Here is a 13,318-nt window from a genome sequence, read left to right on the forward strand (position 1 = left end):
AAAGAGTGTATTTGACTACTAATGCATCCTAAAGCATTGCTAATAGTTTTCTTTCTCTGCATTGCATATTTGGGCTGTTTTCTTGGGCACATGTTCCTGATGAACCCACCTCGATGCAGTTCACACGATTCCTCTGTGATTCCCCTCTGGAGGTATGTATTCATTCAGGATGGGGGGTTCACAATTAATGTAATTTATTTCATTTAATGAATGTATGAGTGTCCTCTACGCTCTCTGTAGACAGCCAACCACTGTTAGAGGTGGTGGAGGTGGCTGGCACAGAATTTCTGTCTCCACTGACTGGTAAGGAAGATACTGCTCTGTTTCCAAAGGAGGCTGTTGGCTTCTTTGCAAGATAATCAGCTACCACTGAATTTCATAGCACTGCATTAAGAGAAGCACAAAACCCCATGTCTTTCCTGGTTTTTGATTTATTTCTAGGAAAAGAAAAGAATGTATTACTAAATAACATGCTAAACTTGTATTTGACTACAATCTGAGGTAAAAGTTGAGGAGAGATGCTGTTCCTTCATTTCAAGTGAGCAAACTGCCATGGATTCCTTGCAGTGTCTTTCTTGTTCGTCTTAAAGCGCTCAGGACGGCGTGACTGTAATGAAATTGTCAGGTTATAGTAATTACACTGGTAATTTGATATGTCGCAGTTTGAGTGAATCCATGTGTGGAGAGTTTGTTGCTTTTCTCTGCTGAGTCCACTGGCCTTTGCATTCCTGAAAGCTGAAGAGTAATAGAGCTCATTAGACTTTATAGGAAAAGGGCTTTTATCACCTCGTCAACTCGGGCAGCAGACTGCCATTATATTCTTAATTTTGTATGGCTGTGTAGATGTTGATGCACACTACCCTGCCAGCTTTATACCCATATTGTTTCTTACAGACACTTTTTATTGACATTTCGAAGCTTGAATTAAATTTTGTGTGGCACCACTACAGATGTCTTCAATTAGATGAAGTTAAATAAAAGGGGTTATATATCAGAGGCCAAGGGATTCTTGAAATTCTTTATTCTGAAACAGTTGCCACAAGCAAACCTAGCAGTGTGTAGTGTGTTTACTCTTTTGAACAAAAATAATTTAAAATAAAATTTAAACCTTACATGTTTTCAATTCGTAATTTTTAGAGTTTTTAATGTTATCATTAGCTGCAAATAGTATGAACACCCAAACTCTTCCTGTCTTTTTTATTTCCTCATTTTATTATTCAGTTTAGTTTCTGTTTTGGCTATGAGCTCTGACAGAAAAAAGGAATGCTTTAAAAAAAAATACAGTATGTAGTAGCAGAAAACTAGGCAGTTTTCTAGCAGTCAACAGCATAATGTAAAGTGAATTGTTTGAGGTGGTTTTTTATTCATCCTTTCTTTTTCGAGGCTGCATTTAACCATTTGCCATTTTGCCAGTTCACACAGACAGATGTGGAATGGTGATAATGGTTCAGCACAGGGGAATGGCCTGCAGGACTCAGCCAGAACAGTGTGGGCTGGGACCCTGCTCTTGCCAAGGTGGGAGGACTCATGGAAGAAGGTTCCAAGGAAAATCCAGACTGCTGAGGGTGATTCCTGGGTTTTGGTGCCCAGTGAGTGAGGGGGATGTCGTGGACCAGTTGTGTCAGCATCACTGATGGTTATCTCAGTGTTTGTCCTGCCCAGGTTGCTCCATGTCGTCCTGAAACAGCAGCTGGACTGAGCCTCAGAACTCGGATGGGCCATGGCGTTACACAGTCGAGGGATAATTTTGTTTTATTCTCAAATTATTGTCTAATTGCTGCTTAGCCTTTTTTTTTCCCATCTTGACTGATGTTAGGCATAAAACAGACAATTTAATAAAACTGTTGTCAAAATGATCTCTTTGAAAGAACTGGTGATTTATGCCCGTTGTTTTGGGTGTGCCTATAGCAATATGTTTTCCAGCATGCATTTACGTTCCATGCATTTATGAACATTTGGTATCTCCTCTACCTTTTTGATCACTCAGTATTATGGGATTTTTCTGGAGCTATTTACATTCAGTTCTTTTTTAACCATCCTGAATACTTCTGAATCATCTTCTTGGTTTGCTGCCAGATCATTCAGTCTTCACTGATTCACCTACCAGTCTGGAGAATGTAATAGATGCAGCATGATGGAAAGTGATCTTTTTTCTGTTATGCAAATGATCATTTCTTCTCCTATTTACCATGCTGAGATGCTTTTGAATTGTAAAGAACTGAAAGATGTTTGTGAATCTTGACCTTTGTGCTTTAAAAAGCACATTAGCCTCTGCTTTGCATTATTTTGTTTACTGATAAGCTTTAATTTTTAGGAGATCTAATAAGTGAGATCATTACAAGTCTGTAGCTCCCAGGTCATCTTCTTAGAAGGTTTGTATTTTACTCACGTTTGATACACTGCTCAGGACTAAATCAAAACTCATTACATTTAGAGACTTTGGCAAATTGCTTTTTTCTTCCTTGCAGTCGTGTAGACATCCCCATGATGGGACTCAGCACCTCTTGGGACTGAAGTCTCTTGTGCCTTCACTAATCCTTTCAGCATTTTAAGCTTAATGTCCCTGTCCTGACTCAGTAGTTGACAGTGTAGCTCAAATTCTAGACTTTTCCAGTCAGGCACAGAATGTGGCTCTGTAAAGAGTGTCCTACTAATCCCTAATGAAAGGAGGATGGAGGTCTGGAAAGGAAATGTGTTGCTAACCAAGACACAGAAATCTACCATATGGCAGGTTTGTGTGTGTGCCATCGGGAAAGGAACTGCTGGAATTAATCACTTTGCTTATTTTGCAAATAATTTCCACTGGAGTGGAGAAGTCATGGGTTTCCTGGCCTTTTTTTTTTTTTTTTCTTTGATAGCATAAATTTAATATCTTCCTCCTCCCTCCGTGCACAGCAGAGGGTAAAAGGGAAAAGTAGAAAATAAGAAATTTCATTAAACCTCCCAGAGAAAAATAACCATGCATTGTACATATGGGCAGGACCCATTTTTGTTAATTATAATAAGCAAAACACCTCTTAATATTAAAGACAGACCAATGTGCTTTGAAGAAATTCGAGTGCTCTCACCATCATTGAAGTTCAATCATAAGCAGTTAGTACACTGAGGTACTAACTGGGCAATATGTAATGCCAGTTCTGTTAAATATTTAAATTTTAATAATGGGTTATAAAGTGTGAGCAGTCAAATGTGTTCATGGAATCATTAGCTAGCAGGTTATGAAGACAGGGAGAAATAACATGTAAAGAAATATGTTGTATTTTCATATGCATGGCAGTCTAAACATTGAAAATTGTGGTTTCAATTTTTTCCTGGATTTTTTCAATATCATCAGATTATAATAATTCATTGTATTGAAATAGGACTATAAACTTGATATTTTAAATAATCCCTCTAGATTGATTCCAGGGCCAATGTATCATTTTGGGTAGATAAGGTAAGCCCTTTCTGGTGGGGCTTGCTCCCCTGATGTCACTGGTGTATTTTTGCATCACCCTTGACAAACATGGTCCCAATGGAGATGTCAGTGGTGTGAAATGGTGTAGCTGCTTCAGGAAAATGTTTCTTATTCTAGACCTGTTTCAGGTCAAATTGCCTGGATAGTGCACAGGAAATCAAGTTAAAGGAGCCAAGTATTCATTGAGAAATGGGAGAAAATGTAATACTGACAAGCATTACAAAGGATTACATTGTATGAGAATTTTTGAAGGTGGAGGGAAGTCTTGCTCTCTTTAAAATGTTATTTGCTTAATGTAATGGAGATCCCCGACTGTTCTGCCTGAAATCAGTGCTGTGCTCATTATGTTTGTTCCAGAACATAGCCTCTCTTATGTTCATGGCATTTCACTGTAATTGCATTAGTGAAATAACTGCAGGTTGTACTTTGGCAGAAGTTTTAACTGATGTTGATACTTCACTTTGTAGAGGTCCAGTGACCAAACCCATGCGCTGCTCTTTGGAGGTTTGGGGTCACACACAGACACAGCATTTGTTTAACTTCAGAAGACTTTGCTTTGAGTGAAAATGTTTTCCATGGTGGCTTAGACTATCTTCTTTAACATTCATTAAATCCTATGTGATGAATTTTTGACAAAGAGAGAAAATCTGTTGTAACTGAAACTTACTTAAGCAAGTCTGTGTTCTGTTACCAACCGCATTTCCCTGTGGCTTTGAGATGTTTCATTTTTCTGTCACTGACTGCACTCTGAGAAGGGAACTTAACCTGTGCTGAGAAATCCTTAGAGAACATCTTTTACTTGACTGTGTCCCTGCTTAAAATTTTACCACTGACCATGTGATTTCATTTGGGTCTGTTGAAAAGTTGATGATGCTGAATGAAATCATAACTGTTGGATAAGTGTTCTTTACCTGAACAAGAGAAACACATTTTAGTGTACTATAGCTGAGTTTAATGTCCTCACATACTGCAGATGGAGCTCTCAAATGTTTTATCATTTCACTTTTAGAGTATTGGTAGCTCCACATCTAGTTTTATGCTATGTAACTATATAAAAATGCAAACATATTGTTATGTGGCCTTGATTTTGGGACTTGCTGGTTGGGTAAGCCAGTTGAAATTATTTTTGTTCACGTGATTGATTTCTTTTGACACATGTGGTACCAATTAGAGCAACTTCTGCCTATCATCTCTTCAGTCTGGGCTACTGTATCAAAATACTTGATTAAACCCACCTTCTGCTGTTGTAATGCAGAACAGTTGGTAATAGCAGGCAATATTGTCAGATTTATTGAGTGAGAAGCAGCTTTCTGAAGACCTGGCAGTGCAGTGAAAAACATGACTAGATGGATAATTAAGTTGAGCACAGTGGAATTCAGGATTAAAGTAAACTTGACGTGGGAGAAAATGGCATGCCAAAGTTGGTTGTGTAATACAGTTTAAATTAGGGAGATCATTTTCTTCTTCTTAACTTCAAGGATCGGTTTCTGGCTCGAGGTGCTTTACCCCATCCAGAGTCAAACTTCAGTGCACATCCAAAACCACAGCACACAACAATAGGCAGTCCCTTGGTGGTTTTGCAGGATTTGCTCTGATGTGGGCTGACAGAGAAGAGGTTCCACAGATTTTGTTGCCACACAGTTTCAGGTTCTTGGATAAAAGGTGTTTTGTTAGTTACAGAGAGTAAACATCACGTAAATAAAGAATAAGCTGTTCAGGTTTTTTTATGAATGCTCCTCTGATGTAAATTTAATGGCCACTCTGAGGAACTCAGTTTCTGTGGATAAAGTGCTTCCAGTGCTTGGGGACATGGAGGAGAGAATCTGGAGGGTCCTTGCTGTGGCAGGAAGTTTTGGAGGCACCAGGCAGCCACTGCCAGCCTTGGGAAGGGCCAGCCCAGGGATGTGTCTGCATTCAGCTTCCTGCCCTCGGCTTTGCCTCTTGCTGGACCACAAGTTACAGGGTGTCTGCAGAATTTGTTTGCATGTGCTAATGCATTAATAACTTGATGAATCACGTTGGTTTTCATGTCAGTACCATAAGAGCTGGATGGTAGAGGCTGTATCAGATTCACATTTGGGATGTGAATATGTGGGTTATACCCATCATGGGTACAGCGAACGGCACAAAAGATCCAGTAAATAACATCGTTTTCCCTGCCTTTCAAATGCCTTTTTTCCTTTTTCTAAATACAGATGGCCAGCAAAAATTTTTACAGTACTTACTTATGTGTTAAAATTCTCTTTAAAATTGTTTTCGTACTGAAAGTTCATCAGGGAGTTAATCCCTCTCTTATTCTTGCTTAGGCAGAGCATGCCCCAAACGGACCGGAATGTGGCTATGGCTCTTTCCACCAGCAGTATTGGCTGGATGGGAAGATAATTGCTGTTGGTGTAATTGATATCCTGCCCTACTGTGTGTCCTCAGTCTATCTGTACTACGATCCAGACTTTTCCTTCTTATCTTTGGGAGTCTACTCTGCATTACGGTAAGAGGACGTTTTTGTTATCTGGTTGGATGGAATGGTAGGAATTGATACTTGTTTCTAAACTTGTGCTTTTATTTTTAGTCTAAATATGTACTAGTAACACTACCTTTAGCAAAGTAGCTGTGGGGTTGGTTGCCTTCCAAATAAATTAATTGTTATCCTTGACTAGGGATGTATCTTTCTAGTTAGCTAAATACTTTTACAGATAAAATAGCACTCAGAAACAAAATGCCTCATTTTTATTGCCCCTGAAAATAATTTAGTATTGCTTGGTTCCAGCAGGAAAAGCCCCTTTTTTGTTTGAATAGAAATAATTTTTCCTTTGACCTTTTTCTTAGCCCAGTCACCAAATGAAATTAATCACTTTTATAGTTTTATGCACATTGAGATCATAAATAACAGAATACCTAAAAAGCGTTGTCTTCTGAATTAGTGGTCTCCTGCTGTACTAGCACGAAGTATATTTTTCAGGTATGTTAATCTCATTATCTTAGTTTTCAGAAAGGCTAATGGAGAGAGTAATCCTATGAATTTTAAAGCCTTGAATTAACTGTCCAACATGGTCTTGCAAAACAGTAGGAATAGTGGGTATTGCTTTTCACTGTGAATGAAACTTGTATGTGAAATTGCAAGTTACTGTTTTTCTTCCATAGGCAATTTTATGATTCCATTGTTATTATAAGTGAAAAAAACCTGCACCCAAATGAGTGGAAATACTTGTGTAACTATTTTTTTCTTACCTTTTTCGCTTCTCTGTTGGCATTAAGTAAGTTGGCCACAGACAAATGTGATGTTTCCAGGGAGCTGCTCATGAAGCAGCGGGGTTGGAGCCTCATGCCAGACACGTCTGTTTACAAGCTTGAGTCTGAGAAGCCTGTAGCATGAATCTTTTCACCTGTTGAGATTTGCACTGCACTCTCTCAGGTGCAAAAGGAGTACTGGAATTGTGAGATCCAGCTTTCTCTTTTCTCCAAGGCCTCTTGGTGAGAGGCACCTTCTCTGCAGGTGCAGCTCCTCAGCTGCAGTGTCAGGTTCAGTGTCACCCACCAGGGTGGGTAAACGGCACGACTTGAGCTGTGTGAAGCACAAACACTTTTAGGAAATTCTTAGCACAATTAGTTAATAAACTTTTGCTATAAGTGATAAGCCATGTGCAATTTAGTATCTCAAAGGTCTAATCTGAATTTGTTTGGATTTTGATTAGGATCGGACAATTTTATAGAATTAATCAGAATTAACAAATGTGGAAAAATGTTGGAACTCACTCCTATGACTTAGAATTGATCTTTTTTTCTCTAATGATCTAGATTTTTAGAACTATTCCATTACATATGCTGGATACTTGGAATTAGCCTAATTTTTTCCTTGCAAGATGAACATATAACATAAAACACTAAGTCCCCCTAAGAACTGTTTTTTAGTATTTGTATGTATCACATTACTTTATGTAATAATAGACTGACATAATCCATGCTTGCGAATTCTTTAAATTATTTAAAATTTTCTACATAATAAATTTAAAGCTTTGTCGCTGCACCATGCGTGCATGGCTCAACTTGTGAAAAAGCAGCTTGTAAATTCTGCAGCATTTAAGGCAATAAAAATGAGTTCCCAACAGTCCTGGAGGGAGCCAACCTCGTTCTTCTTTCAAAAAGGGAAAAAAAAAAGTTGAGTTAGGGAGGACTTAGGAAGTTGCAAAGGAATCTGATACCTTCAAAGCTGTTGCCAATTTTACTCCAAGGAGGTTGGACTGCATTGCTGTCACTTCCACTTCATGCCACTCTGAGAATTTCTGCTGCTGAGTTGTAGAAAGGATGGGATTTGAGGAACATTTGAGATATGTAGGCATGTAAGTAGAGAACAAGAGGGGAAGAAACTGCTTGGAAATACCAATTTTATCAAAGGAAAAAAAAAATCAAGAAATACGGAGTGATACTAGTTTAATTTTAAGTGATAAAGAACCTCCAGTATTTGTAGATGCTTCCTATATGTATATAGTCGTGTCTTGGATCAGAGAACAGTTTGAATAGTTTGTGTTGGAAGGGACCTTTAAAGATCATCTATTCCAGCTCCCCTGCAGTGACCAGGGACATCTTCTTATCCCTTTGACACAGAAAGTAAGAACCAGCATCCATTTTTTATGGGATTTGTTACAAAAGTGATCTGCACAGTTAGAAATGCTGTAAAAATGATCATTATAGAGGAAGCACTGGCTGAGTCTTTGTAGTAACAGTGCTTTCCTTGTGCCAGTAAAATAAAAAGCAAACTTTTTTTGGAATACATTGACATTTTTCTTTCAGAATAAATGAGAAAATCATACTAACAATCATGGGATGGTTAAAAATACCTTTTGTTGCATAAAGATGGATGTTTTTACATGCAAATCGCTGGAGCATAAATGATAGAACAAACAAGAGGCTTATCCTTGAAGCTTATTTTTTAAAAACACTCTGATGTTTTCCTGAGCCACATTAGCCAGTCTGCATGCAATAGCTGGGCCAGGTTTCTGTAGAGTTCCAATGTACATGAATATTAACAAGAAACCTATTAAATAGAGGCTCTTAGTCCCTTTTATTAAAATTTCAAATCAGGCAGTTGGCAGACCAAAACACAAAAATGAAAGTACTTTTACACCTGACATGGTGTTGTGCATTTTGGTGATTTGTTTGTTTGGTTTCCAAGTATTAATTTTCAGTTTATTGTGTTTGAGATTTTTAAAAACATTAGTTTGGAGTTTATGATCTTCATTCTTTATTATAGAAGTCTAGTCCTTTATATAGATCAAGAGCCAGGTAACTGTAAAATATTTCAATATGAAGAGGTAAAATGACTGTAAGAATTGTATTCAAATGTAATTAATCTTTTCTTTCCCTTCTCAGGGAAATTGCTTTTACTAGACAGCTTCATGAAAAAGCTCCTGATCTCTGTTTTTATTATATGGGTTTCTACATTCATTCATGCCCCAAAATGAGATACAAGGTAAAGTGTGTTTTCACTTATTTCCTTAGTGTGCTGTTATTCAAAGCTTTTGACAGTGTTCATAGTAATATAATATTTCGTAATTGTCATTTTGGATTTTAATGTAGACGTTATATGGTTAAATTTGAATGTTGGTTACTATTTAACTTGGCTTAGGGCTTTATTTTTTTTTTTTTCCAATTTAGCTGCATGTGCTATTTATTACATCTTGGCTTAGGAGAGGTTTCCAAGGCTGTCAGATAGTAGTTTGTCATTTGGTTACCTGGCTATCTCGTGTTTACAGTATCTCTTCCAATGCACTAAAATTCTCCCTTTTTGAGGTTGGCATATTTGTAACTGTTGCTTAGTGACTCCAAGCAGTGATAACATGTCTTCTTGGGCTTGGCTGGGTTTTCCTCTTTATTTTTTGTTAGAGTTTGGGGACTTGCTCTGCTCATGAAACCAGTGAGAAGTTTGGTGAGCAGCGATTTGGAGCCAGAGCAGATTTTTGAGGAGAGGATCAGGAGAATGCACAGAACATTTACAGCAACTGCTCTGACTCCTTTGTAACCCCTGTTGGCTTCACCTTTGTTGAGACCTCAGTGCCTAAGAGTGTTTCTCTTGTGTTTTTTAGATCTTGTGAATGTGTTACCTCTTCTCGTTAAATGTATCATTGCTTTCAGATATTATTATGATACAGTTTCAGAGTACTGAACTTTGATAGCAATTTGCTGAACACTTACACATAGCCATTTTTATCTGTTAATAATGTGGAAGGATAAAAAGCTCACAAAACCTAGAGAAAGAGGTGCGGTGTTTTCATTTCCTTTTTTCCCCCCCTCTCAAAATATGTTAAAAAATCTGCAGTGTTTTCAGCTGGTTTTCAAATAGCCAAAAAATTGTGAGGCTCATTAAAGTGATGGTTGTGAAGGAATTTTATCTTAATTATGGCCTACACTACAGGTGACCATGATGATTCAGTCTTCTGAAAATAACAAATCCCTCTTGTTTTGTTAGATGATGTGTGTGTGTGTGTGTGTGTCCCTTTTGCCAATTTGAATTTATCATGTCCATCTGCTGGCCAAACAAAGAGAATATTAAGTTTGAGGCAAGCAAATGGGTGAGTTGGAAAAAACTGCCCTCTGTCATGTGAATCATCTTAAAGGCTGTCCCATCCCCAGGTTGAACCAAAGGTTTTGATTAGTTCTTCTACTCTTTGGAAAGATTTAAAAGTTTGGGGTGATTTGTTTGTGTTGAGACACTGCAACTTAACATCCCTTGTCTCTTCTACAACCTGCATGGTTCAAGACTTGTGAAAAGAATGGATTTAGTTTACCAGGGCACTTAAGAAACAAATCTGGCTATAAGGGCAAAAAACATCTCAGTTCTGAAAGATTTCATGGATGAGAAACTTTGGTTCAGCTGCTTGTAGTGTTTTACTAAAACCATGAACTTTGTGTACCCGGATTAAATAAAGCTTATACATGAGGCAGTGCATTAAAGGAACCACTATTTCTTTGTATTATTTATTGTGTTCTGTTGAGCCTGTGCTGCAATTTGAAAATGATTGCATCAAGAATATAAAACTTCCACAATGCTCCTAGATTTCATTCTTAAATAATGGAAATTGATTAAATTGTAGTGGGAGTATTTCACATTTTGTTTTGCTCACAAAAGCTCTTTTTCTTCCCTTGCTTAGAATTAATGACTATTTGATACGACTGTGGTTTGGTAGAATATACATTCTAGTCTTCCAGAAGTCTACACAAGTCAATGTGTTAGGTAATTAAAGCTGGAGCAGGGACTGGGGAGGATAAGAAGAAAGCCTGTACATGTATGATTAGAACACACACAGACACACACACAATGCTCTCTGTTGGGACAGCAGTATTCTAATAAATGAATTGCAAGGGCCTTTGTTCTATTTTATATTTCTTTCCTGGGTGTATTTGTTTCAGAAGTAGACAAAAGTAATGGAATGGAAAATCAGGTTGACATTAATTCTGTAGTTCTACTTTACCCTCACTGAAATAGAACACCAGAACCAAAATATCAAACTAAGCTCTGAAATGCATCTGGATAATGCTGCTGCTCTTGTGAAGTGATTGGGAGTGGTGAAGTAGGGTGGGGAAGTCCTGACTTTGCAGATTAAGTAATTTCAGTAATGCCTGGTTGATTTAGAGGCATTACAGATTGAAGACTTTGCTTTATTGCAGTTTAATAGAGATGTTAGAGGCTCCCTTCCCTTAATGATATTGCTGTGGAAGAGTGACAGGCTGGGGGTGACTGTTGTTAAACTGGTGTCAGGTAAGGAAATTAAATGAAGGAAAGAAAGAGAAGGAGCTGGAAAGCTCTCTGCTGGGTTTTTAGCCTTTTTCTTGTCATTCTCTTTGCACATTATTTGTGCTGGGATATTCAGAAATGGAGGCTGAGCACAGGAGCACTTCTCTGTATGAGCTGTGTTTTATGAGAACACAAGCACTTATTTACACTGAAGGCACAGGATTTGGGAAACAGTTATTGGGGGTCAGTGTGTGCCATTTCATCTGAAGGATTCTCGTTCTACAAATGGTACAATTTGGTGTATGGATAGTGTGTAGTCCAGTGGAAGATTGGAGGCCTGAAAGTCCTGGAAGCAGATCCTGAAGTTGGGATTCCTCTGGCACAGTAACAGAGTTGGAGAATTCTGGATTCTCAGGCAGGAAGATGAATGGTTAGAGTATCAACTAACCCATGGATCAGACATAATTACAGAGGTTTTTAAAATAAAGCTCCCTTTTGACTCACTGTTCCCATTCCTTTTGTTCCCAAGCAGCCAGCATTTGATTGCAATGTGATTTAAAAGCAGTGGAGTCCCAGTGAAATTACTTTAAAATGGGGGAAGGGACTCACTTGCAATATTAGGATATCTTTTAGTTCCCAGTCTCTCTCAGAGTTGTTCCCATGTATGGGTTAATATTTACAAACTGGTAAAATAAAATCTACATTAAATTGAGACAAAAGGAGTCCTGTAGTCCTATTATGTTAATATGGAAAAATCCAGTGAAAATCCTTAAGCAATGGCTTTGTTCCATTTTTTCTGGGTAGGTTAGGGTAATACAAGCTTAAAATGATTCTCTGAAGAAATTCACGACCTTGTGGGAAACCTTCTCAGGCTCTGTTAGATGTGGTAGTTCTCACATTGGAAAGCAGTCTCCTGGAAAATTTTCCACAATCATGCAATGCAAAGTCTTTTTCCAAATGCATTTTGGAGCATGTGATAAAGTTTTAAGTATAAGAAAGTATTTTACTTGAAAATGAGGTTGGTCTCAGGGTTGCTTCTCATGTGTACTTGTTAATGTTTTCAGTTAAATGCAGTAATAAACAAGCATATTTATGGAATTACAGAAGCAAAAGAAGCACCTTTAGCAAACAGCCATATCAGAGGAATGCTTGAGAGGACCTTGGATTTTCTACCTGTGTTGATACTCTGTTTTATCCTGCATCCTTGAAGTAAAGTTCACTCTGTGGCTCTACCTTACTACATTCCCACTTTCCAATTACTTCTGAACTCTTTGAGGTCCTTTCTTGTCTTTCCATTGCAGTCCTTTGATACTGATTTTGAGTCTTGTGGTGAGGGTCGTTAAATAGATGTTGAGGTTGTGTTTCTGGTATAAATAATAAGTGTATTTGCTGCCTTGCATTTGCCTCTGTTGACCTTAAATCCCTTTCTCCTCTAAGTTCTCGTGTTGGGAGGGATTTGTTGGTGACATTTTCTACGTGAGTTTCCTTAGTTCTGGGGTTTGTGAGGCTTTTTCAGTGTTGGTGTTTGCATGCAAACGCTGCAGTTGGAGCATGGATCAGTACTTGTTATGGTCAAGGATGTGCTTCCCCTGAGGCCACCCCACTGATGCTGGTAAATAACTCTCAGAGCACTTTGGAGTGCACAGCAGATTTAATGTCTTCTTGCCATGTTATCTCTGTGTGCCATTTTAAGACCATTCTATGATGTGAAGAGGTGTTTTGACTGAAACCTTTATCCAGACTTGTATGCTGGCCAAAGTAAATGGAATTATTTCAAACAGTCTCCTTCAGTATCAAGTCATGGCCAGACTTCAGATAGATGGAATACTAGAAAGGGCTCTGAAATGTCAGAAAAGAAACAAAAGGCTGATTCAACTGTGATTAATCATTCTTAAACTAAATACCTCAGACTGACTGTGGTTGTAAGCAGTGCCCCTGAAATTTTATGGCACTTGAGAGCCAATTTCTTTGGCTGCTTTCAGGAATTTCAGCATCACTCCTCGTGCAGCAGTGAAATGCATCCAGTGGTAGCCTGCATGTCCACGTCCACAAGATCCACAGGAGTCTGGCTCATCTTCCCCTGTCCAGACTCTTTCACCATGTCTCACTATGGAATTTAGTTAATGTTTTCA

The 13,318-nt window shown here is 38.2% G+C and overlaps 1 protein-coding gene across 1 annotated transcript in view; it reads left to right on the top strand.

The window, feature by feature from the left end:
- The window catches only part of ATE1 (arginyltransferase 1), a 70,152-nt gene that overhangs the window by 18,111 nt on the left and 38,723 nt on the right, over positions 1-13,318 (top strand). The window contains exons 9-11 of the mRNA XM_017746810.1: positions 120-152; positions 5,764-5,945; positions 8,825-8,924. Of these exons, the coding sequence (XP_017602299.1) occupies positions 120-152; positions 5,764-5,945; positions 8,825-8,924 (315 nt within the window). The remainder of the gene's footprint in view (positions 1-119; positions 153-5,763; positions 5,946-8,824; positions 8,925-13,318) is intronic.

This window comes from Corvus brachyrhynchos, unplaced genomic scaffold, assembly GCF_000691975.1.
Source record: "Corvus brachyrhynchos isolate BGI_N302 unplaced genomic scaffold, ASM69197v1 scaffold319, whole genome shotgun sequence".
Lineage (NCBI taxonomy): Eukaryota > Metazoa > Chordata > Aves > Passeriformes > Corvidae > Corvus > Corvus brachyrhynchos.